The 19128-nt window shown below is 31.0% G+C and overlaps 2 protein-coding genes and 1 long non-coding RNA gene across 5 annotated transcripts; 2 read left to right on the forward strand and 1 right to left on the reverse strand.

The window, feature by feature from the left end:
• The first annotated feature begins 2690 nt into the window (after positions 1-2690).
• Positions 2691-3650, forward strand: LOC111627694. The gene has a single exon (XM_023371311.1). The coding sequence runs from the start codon at positions 2691-2693 to the stop codon at positions 3648-3650; it is 960 nt and encodes a 319-aa protein (XP_023227079.1).
• Positions 3651-9341: 5691 nt separating this feature from the next.
• On the reverse strand, positions 9342-11241 carry LOC111627708. The gene is made up of 3 exons (XR_002757049.1): positions 11122-11241; positions 9931-10094; positions 9342-9860 (listed from the first exon to the last, which is right to left on the reverse strand). It is a non-coding gene; the product is annotated as an uncharacterized LOC111627708 (long non-coding RNA).
• On the forward strand, positions 10757-19028 carry LOC111627704 (zinc metalloproteinase-disintegrin-like atrolysin-A). 3 transcript variants are annotated; one of them, XM_023371324.1, is made up of 26 exons: positions 10764-11294; positions 12706-12854; positions 13485-13564; positions 14018-14084; positions 14154-14236; positions 14319-14382; positions 14455-14515; positions 15720-15793; positions 15865-15924; positions 15994-16065; positions 16134-16300; positions 16368-16449; positions 16522-16600; positions 16662-16716; positions 16870-16969; positions 17092-17163; positions 17233-17328; positions 17397-17477; positions 17552-17666; positions 17735-17843; positions 17905-18024; positions 18102-18174; positions 18242-18328; positions 18494-18644; positions 18725-18824; positions 18917-19028. In XM_023371324.1, exons 1-26 carry the CDS (start codon positions 11228-11230, stop codon positions 19002-19004), a joined length of 2352 nt encoding a protein of 783 aa, XP_023227092.1. In that variant the 5' UTR covers positions 10764-11227; the 3' UTR covers positions 19005-19028. The 3 variants fall into 3 exon arrangements, 2 of the variants coding, with proteins under 2 accessions (XP_023227093.1, XP_023227092.1); XM_023371325.1 differs by lacking the exons at positions 18725-18824; positions 18917-19028 and having other exon boundaries at positions 10758-11294; positions 18242-18363; positions 18494-18632; XR_002757048.1 differs by lacking the exons at positions 18494-18644; positions 18725-18824; positions 18917-19028 and having other exon boundaries at positions 10757-11294; positions 17905-18020; positions 18242-18299.
• Positions 19029-19128: the final 100 nt, after the last annotated feature.

Consider the following 19128-nt stretch of genomic DNA (forward strand, 5'->3'; position numbering starts at 1 on the left):
GTAAACATTTATAGGCTTGGTTTTATTAATGCTGGAAAATAATTACATCAGATTAGATGTTTATCGAAGTAGGTACAATCTTTCTTGCTAGGCAGCGATCAAATTTCCAATTAGTTCATCCGCTGATCACCTATATAAGGGAGAAAACAATTCAATAAGATAAAAGAATCGATCGAGAAGGAGGGGGAAAAAATTTAATTTTTAATGATCTTCATCAATTTTATTTATCAAAATAAATAAATTTTCATCGTTTCCAACGATAAAACGTTCTATTTTTCCATAATATCGATTAATAAACATCGAGAAATAATTTAAAATATGACGTCGAACTGTCAACCAATAGAAGTCGTTATCAAATAAAAGAAATTGACTGTAATTTACTCGTTAACCAATAGGAGCTATTACACGATTATATTGCGTGGTTTTTTTTCCTTCTTAGTTTTAAATATCGACCAATAGTAAAAGTATAATAATTTTAAACTATCAAAAATGTCAAAACAAGTTGCATATCAACTAAATTTTCTATATTAAACATTATCACAATGAAGCAGTCTGATAATCTATTAACAAACTGTTTTCCAGCAACTTAGCAAATATTTTTGTCATTGTTAGTGTTTACGCATCAAAGAGGGAAGATATACATCAGGAATTGCAGATCCTGCAGGACATCCAAGATTTCTTCCACGAACACCATATAATTATTGGGGGAGATTTTAATGCCTTTTCACCAACTTGGGGCAGCAAGACTTTGGATCAAAGGGGGCAGGCCATTGAAGACTTTACGGCACGTGACAACCTCAATATTATTAATGATATGGATTCTCCCCCAACTTTTGAAGGACCTAATGGGTCTTCTTGAATTGATATCACCTGTGTTTTGTCTAATTTGCTTGATGAAATTCAAAATTGGAGGGTATTAACAGATGATAATCTATCTGATAATAATTATATATCATTCAGGTTATATAATGAACATGGGAACACTTGAAGTTCATCAAAAAATTTATAACACTAACAACGCTAATTGGGAACAATTTTTTGGTTACCTGGATAATTACATTATCCCACAGTCAGACTTGCAGGACAGGGATGTAGCAGTGGACTTTATCAACTGGCAAATACATACCATCGGTAATGCCTGTGATTGCACCTTTTCTATTAGCAAGCCAAATAAAAAGGGAGTTCCTTGGTGGAATGATGAGTTGGCAGACATGAGATTAAAGAACAACAGAAACAGGAGACTTTTTCAATGCTGCAAAACTCCTGAGAGAGCTTTATTAAAAACTCAATACCTTGAGTATCAAGCAAATTACAAGGCTGCCATCAGAGAAGCCAAGATTCAGTCCTGGCGTGAATTCTGCTCATCTGATCCTTGGGGGTTTATTTACAAGTACTGTGCTTCGAAACTTAAAACACCCACCTGTCTTACAGGATTCACAAAAGGCGTTGGCGGCATTATGGAAAACACAGTTGAACATCTAATGGACGTTTTGTGTCCAAAAGATAATCCCCTAAATGATTCTGAATTTCATCAACATATAAGAAATCAAACAACTACTCGTCCGCTGGTCTCTTACCCTCCTCCTCAGTTCACGGTAGTAGAAGTTAATGCGGCTATAAAAAGACTGGCACGCAGAACGGCACCAGGCCCCGATGCACTACTGATATAGTCAAAATGATATGGGAACATTGTGCTGAGATCCTTTTGAATCTTTACAATTGCTGCCTACGTTATAATATCTTTCCAACAGCATGGAAGAAAGCAAGACTAATCATGGTTCCAAAAACAAGGTCAGCCAATATTCACACACCAAATGATTACAGGAACATCTCTCTTCTACCGATGGTGGGAAAGGTCCTTGAACGTCTTCTAATAAACAGACTGACCTGGCATTTGGAAACCCAAGGTTACCTGCATCAGCAACAATTTGGATTTCGTCCAGGGAAGGGTATGGTTGATGCCATCCTCTCTCTAACACGTAAAATCAGAGAGTTTCAGGAAACATATCCTTACGTTCTTGGACTCAGTTTGGACATCGCTGGTGCTTTCAACTCGGCTTGGTGGCCAATGGTTTTATTTAGGCTTAGGCAAAGCCAATGCCCTGCTTACATTTATAACATGATCAATGAATATTTACAAGAACGACGGCTACCTTCAGCATTGGCTCGATCACATTCAACAGGCAAATCACACATGGTTGTCCTCAGGAGTCTGTCTTCAGCCCCATCCTTTGAAATCTTATTTTTAATGATTTCCTAAATACAAACCTAGGTGATGAATGGGCTGTAGCGTACACGGATGACGCTATGATTCTAGTATGTGCTCGATCCAGGGCAGAAATAGAAAAAAAGGCAACCAACATCCTAGCTAAGGTGGTGGAGTGGGGTACAAACAACAAGTTGGATTTTAACCCCAAAAAGACTAAAGGTATTATCTTTACAAAACCAAGGGCTCCACACCTATACAGAAGAACACCTACAATCCATATGGGAAACACTAGTGTACAGATTGTACCTTCACTAAAATACTTGGGCCTGATTCTACATCACAAGCTCAGCTGGATACCTCACATGCAGTACATCTGTGATAGGACAAACCTACTTTTAATACCATGTCAAGAGCAGCAGAAAGTAAATGGGAGCTTTGCTCAAAAATAATGAGCATAATATATGATTCGGTATTTATACCAATGATTAGTTACGCTGCTCCAGTCTGGTCTGACTGCCTCGGAATGGTGCATATTGATAGAAAACTACAAAGTGCACAACAAAGAGCACTTATTCGTATCTGTAGGGCTTACTCTACAGCCCCCACAAAAGCATTACAACTTTTGGCTAGAAAACTGCCCATCCAGCTTACCATCAGTTTAATCACACAAAGGTGGCTCATCCAAGACAATCAAATCAACTCGATCAATGGAATACCTTATGATAACATTGAACGCACTAAAAAGGGTATCCCCAGCATTAACCCAGCTTACTGGCCTGACATCACTGATCAACCCTGGCCCATACAACATCTCACCATATTTACAGATGGCTCAAAGAATAATACAGCTGTTGGATGTGCCTTTGTAGTATATGCTAATAATGAAGAAACATTCACATATACAACAAGACTAGAGGAAACCTGTTCTGTTTTTCAAGCAGAACTCTGGGCCATTCTTTCGGCCATTAGATGGTGTGACTCCATATATAATAGAACAGAAATAACTATCTTTACAGACTCCTACTCGTCTATGCAAGCCATTCACAACCTCCAGTGGCGTTCACCTATAGTCCACGATATCTTGCTGGAACTGGCCAAAGATATCAACAGGTATGCCATCGTTTGGGTCAGGGGTCATGCTGGTGTTTCTGGCAACAAGCAGGCTGACCAACTTGCCTACATGGCCTCTGAAGTAGAAAGTGAACCAAGCTATAATGCCACTCCCCAATGTCACATCTTAAGACAAACAAAAGAAAATGCATTTGCTATCTGGCAAAGACAATGGGAGGAGCATAGCGAATGTCTTACAAAGGAGTTTTTTCCCAAGGTTTCAGATTCTACTCTTCCAAAAATTGGTCCAATTCTATACTGGACATGGGAAGTTCAACCAATATCTTCACAGGTTTGGCAAATCGGAAAACTCACTGTGAGAAATTTGTAACGAAACAGATGGAGTAAAACACTATCTGTTTAAATGCCCTATGTTGGACAATAAGTGTTTTACCATCACCACTCTACTTCCGCGAGAAGAAAATTGGCCTTGCAGCCTTGACATATTTGTCAAAGACAAAAACTGTTTTGTAGCATTTAAATAACTAGTATATACTTATTTCAACAGAACTACCGTTAATTAGGTCAATTTGTCTCAATGGACTGAGGTTTTCTCAAATGCATTTATCATTGATATAATATTTTATATTATAATATTCTATGCTCATTTGTTAATAATACTCTATGTATGTTACCATGTATTTATGTAATCAACTTCTATGCAAATTATTTTATGAAAGTATTTGGCTACTCTGTGGTCAATAATTTGCCAAGTACATTAACTGAACTCTAAAACATATAGCTGTAATCTAACATATTCTTGTTTTACATGTATTATGCTTGTAAACATTCTGCTCTTAACCTCGGTGGTGCTCTGCGGAGCTGAGGCCATCTTTGAAAATAAAGATTTATACAAAGTGAAAGTACTGTACAGTACATAACAGAATTCAAGTAGTTTTAAAATTTTTATCAACAAATATTCTATCAATATGAATGGTCACATAATCATCTTAATGTTTAACTAGTTTGTACACATCAAACTCTTTATAATATATAAAACTATACACTATTTAATAATTTTTTATTCTTTCTATTTAACACTTTCCAAAAAAAAATAATAATAATAATTAATTCATAATTTTCAGCTTAGCAAAAGATACAGATAGAATACTCAACGAAAAAAAGATCTATCAAATTAGATTAAAAATGTTTTTGTTTGATTGAACTTTTTGCTGAAGTTGATTTCTAAAGTGCAAATTTATATTCTGGTTTAAGAAATTAAATAACTCTATGAAATTATAATTAACAGGAGAAAAAAACTCCAAAATAAATGACATAAAATAAAATGTATTATTATAATAATACACTTTATTTAACTACAGTACAAATAAGTTAAAAATCATTAAACTGCAAATAAAATTCGTTGAATACAGTGAAAAATAAATAAATACATAAACAATTGAAAATGTATACTGCATCATTTCTAGATTTAAGAACTTATTTGACCTTAGGTGTTAATTTTAACATTTTTATATGTTCAATATAAAACAAATCTCTCTGTATACTTCCTTTCCTTCTAAAATTTATTAGAGTGCTTGTCCTAGAATACTCATATCTCTCCAAACTAAAACTCTTAATATTGTTAAAAGATATCCTTCAAATCTTTTAGACAAACTGGCAATGTATTTTAACACTAAATTAGTGCATAAAAACATTTATATTCAGTTTCCATTCTTTAATCTTCAGAAAATCAAAAATATCTACTGTTTTAATACTGTTTGACTGTCATGAAAGCTATTATCAATTATATTTCCTATAATCTATCTACTTAAACGTATACTCAACTACTATTTTTTAAAATATCAAACAATATGTTAAACCTCAATTAAATCCTCTACAGTGTAACCAGCACTACAATCTTACCAAATTCTATAACTTATCAGATGATATACGAAGAAATATTTTTATTTTACTGAATTGTACCCAATAGCGTGTAAAATCTCGATATATTTCTGACTGGAAGCGATACATCTGACGTTTACAATAAATTCTTAAAAATTAAAGTAAACGAAAAGAGCCTTACCGACATCCTCCGCCATTACAAACCGGAAACGAACTAACGTCCCCTGACGACAATAATCGCAACTTCGCAACCTTTAGCAGAGCGGCGCGCGCGCGAGCGACGTAAACAAAGCGTATTTTCAATGGCAAGCGACAAAGGCGAATCGCAATTCTCAAACTAATTAATTAAGCGAAACATGGTTTAAGTTATAAACATCTCCAGAAACGTCCGACCATCGAAAAAGTTTTCCCTTCTTCTTTTCTAAATTAGCACGTTTCAAAAACAAGATGGCGGCGAGCTCCGGTGCAAACGACCCCGTTCACTTTTTTTTTTTTAATTTCGTTTGTCAAAACTTTTTGAGCGATTTTGTGCCATCGGGCTCATCTTATACGCGACCCACAGTATATTTACATTTATTCTACTCAAGAATGCGTTATTATTCGGCGATTAATCAATTTAAACAAGTGAGAAAAGTACAAATTACCTAGACAACGGCCGTTTTCTGTTCTCTTCATTATCGACGAAAGATGGTGTAAACAGATTTTTAAAACTGTCAGTGAATTCAGATAACATGAGCTTTGTCGATGCAATATTATGAATAATGAAATGATGTAAAAATAAATAGTTTTTGTGATGCGATGTAATATCTGTTTCATAAATGACTGAAAGAACAAAATTCAACCAAACGATTTCTCTCCGACATGATGAACGTTGAGTAAGGTTGCCATCTCGGCAATTAAACGAAAGGTCGAGAGTATGTTTACGATACTTCGAAGTGGTTCTCGAACTCGAATGCGGCAGCGGGCCGATCGAATACTGTAGATATATATCAGACGCCAGCCTTATTTTTTTTTTTTTTGTATTTATTAACTGTAAAACATTGTTAACTGTTTTTTTAGTTAGCCGCGTACGATTTCTACAAACTCGAAATATTGTAAATATACTCTCGACCTTCCATTTAATCGTTTGGGTGGCAAACAGTGTTGCCACCCAAACGATTAAATGTCGTTTGGGTCGTGACGATAATTTAATATTACTATTATTAATATTATTATTATTATTTAAAGTTTATATTGTTTAAAAATTTTATAATTTCTTAAAACTGAAAGTAATATTAACTCTATATTCAAAATATAATATTAATTTCTTTCAGTTTTATAATTAAATTAAATTTTTTACAGGTTCAAATATCAAATTTTAACAAGTGAACGCGTATATAACAATTAAAAATTAATTATAGACTTACAAATTAAAATAATAACGATTTTACAAATTCTCGTTCAATTAAATTAAACTACACAAATAGCCGAAATGCAAATATTATCGAAATACACTTCAAATGAAACTACTTCAACGAGCGCTAAAACCACTCCTAGCGGCCATTTCCGTGAAATAAATTGTCTCGGTTTTTGTTTTTCAAAAAATAAATATTCAAAAAATCTAATTTTAGTTTTTATTTTAATCAAATTGTCTAATTTATTGCATTTTATTAATAAATAGGCAAAATATACATAAAATAATTCGTGTGATTTAAAATTCATTTCGAATTACATATATTATTTTATTGGATATGTATTTTAAAATTATTCGTTTGATAAATTAAATTTACGGATTTTATTAAATTCACAGTTTAAATATTTTAAATGTGTAAAACTGAAAACAATTCATAAAATTATTTTTAAAAGTTCATAAAGAAATGACCTTTTAAATTAAATTCTCGACATTCGATTGCATCGGATTAAAATCGAATGCCGAGAGAATTGAAAAATGTTTAATTGAGGAACATCGAAACTTCATTTGGAAAGGCGTTTACAACAAGCACACGAAATATCGGTAAACACATTAGCGAGGTTGCGGCCGAAGTTTTCAACGCAAAAACGTGTACGTCGGATGTTCGGCGCCGCCTTTCTGTAAGCCTAGAAGTTTGACAATGGCGTTTGGAACGTCAGTGGAATCATGCTCGACGTTCCAAACGCTATTGTCAAACTTCTATCCCCTATTTCACCAACAGACGATTAGACAAATCGCAGGATTAACAACTATCACTAATACAGGATTACTGATTTTGCGTTCCACCATTCTAAGATTAGACGTAATCTGGCATTAGTAACTAATCCACCAAATTCGGGCGATTAGTGTANAGCTCTAAAAATTAATTTTTGTTTGGCTAATTAGTTTTTAGTATCAAAACATTATTATTAAAATACTTTGTTTACATAATTTATATTAACATCAAATTATAATTGTTGATAAAAGTTTTATTACTTTTATGCTAATTTTACAGTACTTTATATACAAAGGATCACTAAAATACAATTCTAAAAACAAAGGGAAATATGTATAAGGGGATTAATTAACTATTTAACACTTACATTTGATGCATTCAAAGTTTCATTATTTGATTCTCCTGATTGCTGTTGCAGTAATGCAGGAAATTCGGCCACAACATTATTTGAAAATAAATACCAATGCTTATAACTTTATTTATTAAATTGTCATTTATTATTATTATTAACTGCTTTATTACTGTTTAGTTTTGATCGAGTATAATTAGATAAACAAATTTACCTTCGACAGGGACATTAAAATCAGCATCGCTGTCAACAGGATTTGAGAGAGGCGTAAATTGTCGGGGATTAAGGAGAAAATTTGTTGTGTAATTGGTGGCATTGGACACTCGATATCGGCACATATTCCTCCTCCAGTACTCATCCGTGCTCGCTTATTTGATCTCACATCTTTTCTTGCTTTTTGTTTTAAATTTTTCCACAAAACTTTCAAGTTTTTTGTGTCCCGTTTACTAACCTCCGGAAACTTATTAAATAAACTCTTCGGTTAGAACTTGCCACGTTTCATTTTTTTTCTTTAAGGATATGGCATTCGTCTCCTTTGATTCGATTATATTTTTGTATTTTTCGATTAATTCCATTAAATACTCTGTTTCTCGATAAGAAAAATCGGGTTGTCGACTTCGTTTCTTGTTGTCTGCCATGTTTGTATCTAAGTGCGTATTACGTCTTTCCGAAATATCCAATCGAGTAACATGTAAGAAAATTTTCTAGTAACGCTAGTGTCGAGATTATCGGATTCACTAATCCTGTTCTTAATATTTCGGGATTTACTAATCCTTCACTAAAATTTGTTGGTGAAATCCTCGCGTCAGTAATCTCGGTATTAGTCTAATCGCTGGATTTACAAATACCACGATTAGGCAATGTTGATGAAATACCCTGCTAGACTTACAGGAAGGCGGCGCCGAACATCCGACGTACACGTTTTCGCGTTGAAAACGTCGGCTGCAACCTCTCTATTATATAGGAATTTACTAACCTTTTAATTTTGAAAAGTTTTTGTAATATCGCCATTTTCATAATCTATATGACGCTATTCACTTTTCTCAAATTAATCTTCAACAATTATCTTTTTCTAAATAAGTGTTAATTGAATTCCTTCTATTATATTACCTTCTATCAATATTATTATTTTTTATTCGACTCCGTCTGTCAACGCCTGTATTTCGGAAGAAGAAAAATTACATTTTCTTTTTCTCTCTTCCATTTTATCACCGTAACTCACGTCGGAGAAAGCATGCTCCAGTTTGAAAGTTTCGAACTACATTCTTAACGAAACAATATAGTCTGCAAACTAGATAATTGATATTTTGTGTGCCCACCAGTGGTCGAGTGGATAATACCAATAAACACTAGTAGTTAGTCGTAGATTCGAGCCTGTCCAATGGGCTAGCCACGTGGAGTTTCCCGGGTTTTCTTCACTTTATTAACACGTAAATAGGGACCAGTTTCCCTTTAAAGACCTCTCGGGAGGCATTCCGCTCTCAGATCGTAACCAAATAAACAAAACCAATCCTGATATTTTGTCGTAAAAAGGGTTACGATGAGCTTTGTACATTGTAGTTACGATATGTCGTAATTAACGATGTTATTTCCTATTTACCTATATGAGGTATATAATACTATATTAACTATTTTATGTACTATACTAAGGGACTTAGCCCATTTTTCCGCTATACTAAACTCAAAACAAAAAATTCGTAACAATTATCGGATCCCGGTGCCGCCATTTCTACTTTTACTTTTCGTAATTACAATTTCATATAAAATATAAGATCTTGGTTTTGTTAACTATCGGATGGCGTTAGAGGCAAATTTACTAAACATTCATCGATAATTTGTCAACATTTTTTATTGCTATATTTATTAGAGTGAGTGATTTATTAATTAAAATAATGTATTTTGCTAATACAATTCAACTTTGTTCTTAAATTATTTCAGTCCTGTGAGCACTAAGAAGGCCTTTTAATCACATCTATCAGGGGTTACGCATGGCCCACAATGATGAGGAACGGAGCCTGACATATTCGGGACGAACATGGAGTGTTTGACCGCTCGAATTCGAACCCGGGTCCTCACGAACAGAGGATAGTCCGAAGCTTTAACAACTTCGATTATGGGTCATTCTGGTTGTTCATTGGTTGGTTGGTACTTGTTTTTGCTAGTTTCGGCTATAAGCAAATAAATACTGTATAGATTTTAATTTTTTTTCATTTATTTAGTTTGGTAGGTTCAATTCTAATAAATAAATAGCTTACCTCTCCAGTTTTTTTTTTCGTTGAAAAAATAATTTAACGAAGGGTTCGTTCGTTGCTGGACGTCCTCTACTAAGAACATAAAAATCTTGAACTTTGAACTGAAAATATTTATATCGCTGGCATTCCTTCATTTATCGAATCACAAACTTCTTTTAAATTCCAAACTGAAATTGTATACAGTATTTCTAAGTCACTATTTCACTTCTTAACTGGCCAATTTATAACCTAAATTAGCTCACTTCGCCCAGAAGTATAGTAAAATATCCATTATCCGTCATTCTTTTAACCGTCAGAGTGCTAAATTCAGTTTTAGGGGTACAGTTACAGTAAACTTTTAAATCTTTTTGCTACTGCCATAATGTACAATACATACTGTACTGTTCTGTACGTGCAGGATTGGGTATTAATTACGGATTGTAAATTAATTCTATTATCTGTCGCGGGGTCTGATGGATAAGCGTTTCTACTGTATTGTTCATACACTCTAATGGAACATTCTATGGTTACGCGGCTATCTCCTGCATCATCACTTCCGATTTATAGTTTCTACAAGAATGTTTATAAATGGCGCACATCCTGAAGTAGACACTACAAAATGACTAAATATGGCGGCATGTTGTTTAAATCAGATGTTAAATATAAATACTGTCTAGTTTGCTATTATATAAATAATTTTTGTAACGTTTCTTAACATTATACAATTTAAATTTAATTAAAATTTGGCTAGTTAATAAATACTAAACTTACGCCTCCAGAGGGGGCGAGGTCAAAATTAAAACGTGCCGCCACCTCTTGATAACTTTTAACATTACAAAAGTAACATTAAAAATTATATATATACACGCCAGAATAATTGATTTATAAGTGTAAAAAGCGGATTAAAATCACTTATAAAGTTTTCAATCACGAAACTAATTCACTACGTAATTAAATAAATGAAAAACTCACTTTTGTACGCTTAATATACAGAAAACACCTTACTTAAAAAATACTTTAAAATGCCGGAAAAATTATTAAATCACTCATTTAGTTGATTAATTAGAAAATATGGAGTTGGATTAATTTTTAAATAAATTAAATTAAGAAAAAATAATGGCACGATTAATAATAATATAGAGTAAGTGCATTAATTGCAGGTGTCCTTGCCAATCTGGATTTGGTACTCGAATTCAGAGAGGATGTGATACAAACCTTTAATGAAGCAATTACCCATTCGCCTGTGTTATGCCAGAGTTAAAAGGTTGCTCTATTGCACTTTCCATTATTTTTTTGTTCCCTTTCATTGATTTTTACCTTCATGGATCCATCTTTAGTTTCTTCCCTCTTATTGATGTTTAGTCTATGTGCGGGTGGACATATCATGAGTAAGTTTTATTTTCTTTAAGTTTTCTGCCGTTTACCCGATTTAAAATTCTAATAATTAAATATTCACTAAGAAAAAAAAAATGATAACATTTTAAAATATAAAATTTCGTCCGATAAAATCATATTTATTACGTCATCAAATATTTTCCCACGTAATATAGGGATTTTAGGGTAATTTCTGGGGGAAAGTTCGGTAGAAAATGCTTTAAATTCTCGTCATTTCAGGGTTTTTTAAAAAATTTTCCTTCTTAATCGCTAAAGGACGCTTAAATCTTTCCAAGTAAAACTTAATTAATTTTCAGAAGCAATGTAATAATAATAATAATTAATAATTTTAAATTGCATTAGTCATTTCCTAACTTGTTTAATTACGTGAGAAAGCTTTCGAAAAGAAACAAATTTTAACGAATATTTAGGGAATTTTCTTTATTTTAAGAAGTAATTTCTGTGAATAGGGAAATTAATTATTGTATTATTTTCTCATATTTTAAATATTGAGTTTTTTTTCATAATGGGATTTTTAGGGAAATTTATTTTAGTAACCGAAAAAATTCACCCGCATTCCCTGTTTGAAGTAAATTTAATTAGGTAAATATTTTAAAGGAAATTTTTATTATAAGAATACCCTAAACTTTTTAATTAAAATGAATTAAATTTGATGGATGCTTTCCCTAAAAAATAAATAATTTTTGGAAATATTTACGAAGTTATTTTTTTCAAAATTATCTAATTGTAAAAAATAAATCTATAAGGACAATTATTATTATTATAATATCTAATCATTTTTAACATTTTCATTACAAATTTTCGTAAAAATTCCCTGAAACGAAAAATTTCCCCATCACTTACAAATAAGCTTAATATAGTGGGGAATAAATTTCACGGAATTCAAATTAAATTTAGGGACTTTTTTTAAAATTGTTTAATTTAAAGAAATTTATTAAATAGAAATGAGTTTCTATTAAAAATTTTACTCAAAATTTACATGAATTGGTATAAATTTTTCTAATAATTAAATATTTTTGCTATTTTCTTTTAAAGAAGAAAAATATTTACTAAAACCCACCAGTGGTCGAGNACAGACTGCTCATGAAAAATTCCTAGAAAATGCTCCAGGAAGTTTTAGTGGGTAGTCTATCCTGGATATATCAGGCTCCAACACTTGGTTACGACAGCTTGGGGATAAATCCCCAAGCTGTCTGGGTTTTAATAATTATCTTTTTAAGCACTCATTTTTTCATTGTTAATTTCCCTTCATTTGCAGTGTTTAACTGCTATATAATTATTATGTTAAATATAAAATTTGCACAATAAAAAAACATGCTGCATTTCCATTGAATATTGATTATCCAGCATAAATTAAATATTCCTATCATATAACTCTAATTTTAAATTGTTTTCTTTTGATAGATGAAGTGGAAAGGCTGAGACTTCAATATCCAGAAAATGAATTGCTGTTACAGAAATTACAGAATGAGACTTATGAAATTATTAATCCCATTCAGATGAAACAGCATCTCAAACTTGGAATATCCACAAAATATACCTCACACAATACTGTAAGCTATTGTATTCGCCCAATTTATGACATACGCCATTTCCTTCGAAACAGACTATGCCATTACTTTCAAGCCTATATGGGGACAAAAGGGATTGATACTTGCTAACCTAATTAGAATCAGGATGAACTAGCCACTGTAGTTAGTGTGTCAAATTAATTAATGCACCTTAAACGGTGGGTGAAGTTTAAAGAATGGTAATGTTTTTGATTCGGTTAACAAGGAAAGATTCCATTTTTAACTATTGACACTCAAAGTTAGTCTGTTGATAGTTGAAAATGTTAACATTCCTTAAACTTCATTCACTGTTAAAGGTGCCTTGATTTAATTCTAATTATAATCTTTCCAAAACAATGCCATAGATATGATGATGCTAGAAAACAAAATCTAATGCTGTTTAATTTTTATTTTATTTTAACTGTGCTTTTTAATTGCTTAAATTTTAATAAATAATATTTCACTCAACACGCAAATTAGAATTGTAAGACACTCCCAATGATGAATTGGAAAAATTAAACAGCATTTAAGACACTTTAAAATTAGTTCAGAAAAAATTGTTTTTAACCATTATTAAAGTTTGAATGTTAATAAATTTATAACAATAGATTAACATTTATTTATTTCTTCCAGTCCGAGAAACATTATCAACAAACTACCTTGCTGATAAAAGCGTTTAATTACGACTTTCGCCTGGAATTAGAAATAAACAAGTAGGAATTTAAAAATTCTATAATTAATTATAGCTCGAGCTCCACCGATAAATTCGCTCGAACTACCCTTTAGCATTTCCGTTCGAGATTTTTATCTAATAATTAAATATTATGTAATAAAAGAAAAATACTGCTTACGCTCTTTATCAAAAGAACATAATCTGTGCTGGCAAATTTTCTTTAATAATAAGTAATAAAGATTAATTTAAAATGCTTTAAAAATCTTGAAAGATATAACATGTTAATAACTGCATGTGTCAACTGTGTCAAGGTTATTATCTCATTTATTTCCTGTACCTAATTTTAGATGAACAGAACTATCATTGCTCTTAGCAACTACAAATTAAGCTTATTAAACTTAACTCTACTAGATGTAAGGTTATATTATTATAGTTATATATAATGTACACATATTTACAGTACCTTTAAAAATAAATTTAATATTCATTTTAGATACCTACTCTCCCCGAATTTAATTTATAAAACATACTTACCGGATGGAGTAGTGCATTCATCACAGGTTATTATTTATTTTATTAGAACCCGATTATAAATAATCAATTATTAAGATAAGTAATTTTGTTCGTAGTCTATAGAAAATTGCTATTATCATGCAACTATAAAAGATTATCCGGATGCCGTAGCTGCTTTAAGAACCTGCGATGGGATCAGGTATAAAAAAATGGCATTAAAAAATATATTAATTATATTTATTAATTATTATAAATTAATATAAGATGTGTTATTTTATAAGCGGTATCATCTACTTGCAAAATGATACTCTAGCCATTCATCCATTTTATGGAGGTGATCTTTCGGTAAGTGAGTTTTTCTTGTTTTATTTAAATTACTGCAAAATGATCTTAATAAGTTACTTTTATGTTTTATAGATCAGACATCCTCATGTTATATATCATTTGCCACCTGATACAGACACAGTCAAACTATGCGGTAACTGTATATTGAAAATCTAATAATTATAAAATTATTATTCTATATAACGGCATCTTAAATATTATACAATGTAAATGTTAATGTAATTTTTTTCTTTAATTAGTACACACAGACTCATTTTATGTCACGCTGATTGGTAGATTACTACAATAATTAATCAGTTCAATTTTGACAGCCAGATAGCCAAGGCAGTTAAGGTATCAGCCTATTGCTCTGGAGGACCTAGTATCAAATTTGGGCAAGTAACTCCCTTTACGAGTTGCTCGCCCAGATTCAATTATAGTCCCCTATGCCACAGACTGCTCATGAAAAATTCCTAGAAAATGCTCCAGGAAGTTTTAGTGGGTAGTCTATCCTGGATATATCAGGCTCCAACACTTGGTTACTAATTGTGGGCCTAGCCAAACTTGTAATAGATATAATTAAAAAAGGCACTCTTAGTGCCCACAGGGCAGCAACAGAGGGGAAAAATCGGTTCAATTCAATGCTATTACTGCTATTATTGTTTATTGTACATGTAGGACCGACGGGCCAAACACACCTTGACCTAAAAGGTCCATTGTGCACCCCACAAGAGATTACTATTAATTCTGTTAGTAGAATAATAAATATTGCCTATTTCATTTTAATTATAAAATAATTTGTTGAACTTGTATGTAATAAAATCTGCATTAAATAAATATCCTTTCAGAATCTAAAGAATATTAATATATTTATTTTCACAGTATAATGTGTAAGGAATTGCAAAATAAAAATTATATAATTTATCATTTAATATTTATATTGATGTTAAAAAAGAAAAGGAAATAAAGTATGAATAAGTAATTACAAAATTATGTTAAAATGAAAGTGTTCAGAAAATTTTGTGTATATTTTAGATCAATGTCTAGTAAAGGATGATCAAATAAGTAGTTTATTTATGAGAAGTAGACTTGATGATGATAGAATTTCAAATAATATACTGTATGAATAAATATCATCCTTTAAGTCTGTAGTAAATAAATGTATAAGTGTTGAGTCAGGGCAAAAAAATTTTTGTTATCACTAATGTACCACCGTCATCATCAAGTCTACTGCTCAGAAGTAAGCTTTACTTATGAACACTCAGTATAATGAAATTACATGTAACATTTTAAAGAACTGAGATGTTTTTTTTTGTATCGTGTAATGATTCAAAATTTATCAAAATATTTTATAACAGATATCAATGGAGTTGAAGAAGTGAATACAAACGATACAGACGAAGGAAATCTAACTGAGACTGCCAGAACTCGAGTATAATGTGTTGAACTTTTTTGTAAAAACCTATAATTAAATTTTATATTTATAAAAATCTTTTTCATTAGAGAAATATTCAAGAATTAATTAAATATATCGAAGTGGGTATAGTCATCGATAAAATTACGGTAAGAATTCTTTTCTGTCCATAACTTGATAAACAAATTAGAATTGCCTTAATATTTTTAAATTTGTAGTTTAACATGAAAAATGGCATACATTCTGCAGTAATCGGTGATATTATTCAATCGGTAAATTACGTCGATCTGGTAAGTGATGCGTCTTGAGAAAGCAGCTGATCTTATTGCAAAATATTCATTTTTTATTTTTGTTACAGTTTTATAAAAAAATGAATACTCGGCTGTCGATAGTATATGTTGAAACTTGGAACGATAATGATTACGTAGACACGGAAAGCCCTCTTCAGAGCATAATGAATAATTTTATTAATTATGCAACTGATAAATTATCAACAATCAATAGAGATGTTATGCTTTTTGTTACGTAAGCAATGTTATTTTTATTAGTAAAATTTAATAAGGTTTTAACATTTATTTTAAACTATTTTTAGAGGCCACGAAATTCAAGAAGAAAAACTGGGAATATGTACTCCACGTAGTATTTGTACTGATCAATCTGCTATTATATTACAAGTAAGTTAAAAAAATGTTAAGTTATTAATGACAAAAAGATATTAAAAACTAGTTTGTGTGTTTTCATGTCAGGGCAGAACCGATACTCACATAATTGCCGGAACTACAGCTCATTTGTTAGGACATACCCTAGGAATAAACCATGATTCAGGTAAGTTTTTAAATATTAAATAATTTTCTCTGACACAATATATTTTGTTATTAAATTACAGCTGACTGTATTTGCGAAGATTGGTGGAGGGGATGCATTATGGAAGAAACATTAACGTAAAGAAATTTTCCATTTTAGATATCAAATGTTTCTTTTTAATTCAATACTTAGTCCTTGATATATTTATCATATTATATACCTATAAAGAATCTATCTTAATTTTAGAAACTGCATATTTTGTATTATTTTAATGTATTTTAATATTTCAGAAATAGTACCAGATCCCATTTTTCTTCATGCAATCTTGAAACGTACCTTAATATTTTACAGAATAACGAAGCCATCTGCCTTTTCAATAAGCCATATCCGGTACATTTTTTAAGTCATAATCTATTGAATATTTTAAAAAACATTTTTGCATTTTTAATGAAAAGATAATAACTATAAAATCAAAATATATACCAATCTATGTATTTACATACATTTTTCAGTTAGAAAATATTCCATTTTGTGGCAATGGAATCATAGAAACTGATGAAGATTGTGACTGCGGTAGCATTCAAGTATGTAATTATTTATTTATCAAAACTTTCAAATGTAATATTAAAGATATTTTTACAATTTTAAACAAGGATTGTTTGGATAACGAGCCATGTTGCAATCCTATTACCTGTAAGTTAAAGCATGGAGCTGAATGTTCTCTTGGAGAATGTTGCTATAATTGCAAAGTGAGTTATTTTTTGTTATGATAAGCACAATTACTAATGAACAGATATGTAAATATTTATTTTTAAAGTTAAAGCCAAAAGGGCACCTTTGTCGGAAATCCGTCTCGGAATGCGACATACCAGAATATTGTGATGGAGTTCATGGAAAAGTAAGCTATATTTAATTTAATGTTGTGAAAAACCAAATTTCTTATGGTAACATTTTTAATTTTTATTATTTTAGTGTCCCACAGATATTTATCAAAAAAATGGAAAATTATGTGGAGATGGTGAGAATTACTGTTATCTGGGAACGTGTCCTTCACCACGATCTTTATGCGAACACATATGGGGATACAGTGAGTAATAAGAAATGAAAATTCGCAAAAGTTTACACATTTAAATCAAAAAATATCTTAACTGATAGATTCTTATCCTGCCGATGACATATGTTTTGACCGTCTAAATGTTCAAGGAGGACTTGGTGGACATTGTGGAAGAGATGGACATGGAGGATACAAGAAATGTCTACCAGAGTAAGATTTGTATTTAGAATTCATATAATTTATACTATTATATGTAATGATAACATTGTAGGAATGTAAAATGTGGAGCACTTCAATGCCAGAAAGGACTTTATAATAAACCTTTAATGGAGCCAGATACTGAATTTACTTCTGCAGAATTTACAAATAATGGAAGCATTTCCAAATGCAAGTATGTTTTAATACATCTTATATGTATTAAATCTAATAAATAAATTAAAAACAATAATTAAATTACATTTTAAACAGATTAATGCAAGGGAATGAAAGTACAGACATATGGACTATAGTGCCGGAAGGGTCAAAATGTGGCGAAAATAAGGTGTAGTATAATTGTCATTGCTTTCTGCATTACTTGTTGCAAATTCTGACCTAATATAATTTATTAGGTTTGCATTAATGGAAACTGCACCAAATTAGATGATGTTGTTGACAAGTGTCCATCAGATAACAACAAAACATGTTCTGGACATGGGGTATGACATCAAAATTATCAGCTTTATTTTGTCAGGTAGTATTATATTATGCATAATGAAAATTTATATTATAGGAAGAATAGGTTTATTAAGAAATTTTTGTGTTGTCATTAAATTATATTTTAGAAGATTTGAATCTTCAAAAACTTTAATATAATTTCATAGATATGTTCGACAATTGATACTTGCTATTGCAACGAAGGATGGACCTATTTCGACTGCAGCGTACAGGTTGATTCCGGAAAAATTCCAATACAAGTGAACGTAGATAATTCGAGATCTTGGCTCAAAAAATTAAGTGTCCAGATAGTAAATTGTAATTACATTAACAGAAGTACAATTTTAAATGTAAGAAGTAGAAATTGTTATAAATGTTTTTATCCATATTTTTCACAGTTGGAGACACTCCATTACTTGATATTCCACAGCCAATATTGGTCATAACACTTGTAATAATAGCTGGACTTTTTGTTTTTCTAATAGCAATATACATTGTGTAAGTAAATCTATTTATACAATGTTTTAATCTAATTTATTTCTACTTTTTATAATATGTTATTGTTGATTAATCCAATTTATGTTTTCCAGAAGTCAAAATCGGATCCAACAACCGACAGAACAAAAGATTTTTACCGAAAGTCAAAGAGAACAAACTACACCTATAAATAATTTATAAATTATATATTAGAATATGGATAAATGTTAACTTTCTTTTTCAAAATTATTTTGAAATTGATTTTGATAAACTAATTATCAAGTTATTTGTACATTTTTGAGAAAGAAAAAGTGTATTTAATAAA

This window comes from Centruroides sculpturatus, unplaced genomic scaffold (assembly GCF_000671375.1).
Source record: "Centruroides sculpturatus isolate CEXI.00-Female unplaced genomic scaffold, Cexi_2.0 scaffold468, whole genome shotgun sequence".
Taxonomy (NCBI): Eukaryota; Metazoa; Arthropoda; class Arachnida; order Scorpiones; family Buthidae; genus Centruroides; species Centruroides sculpturatus.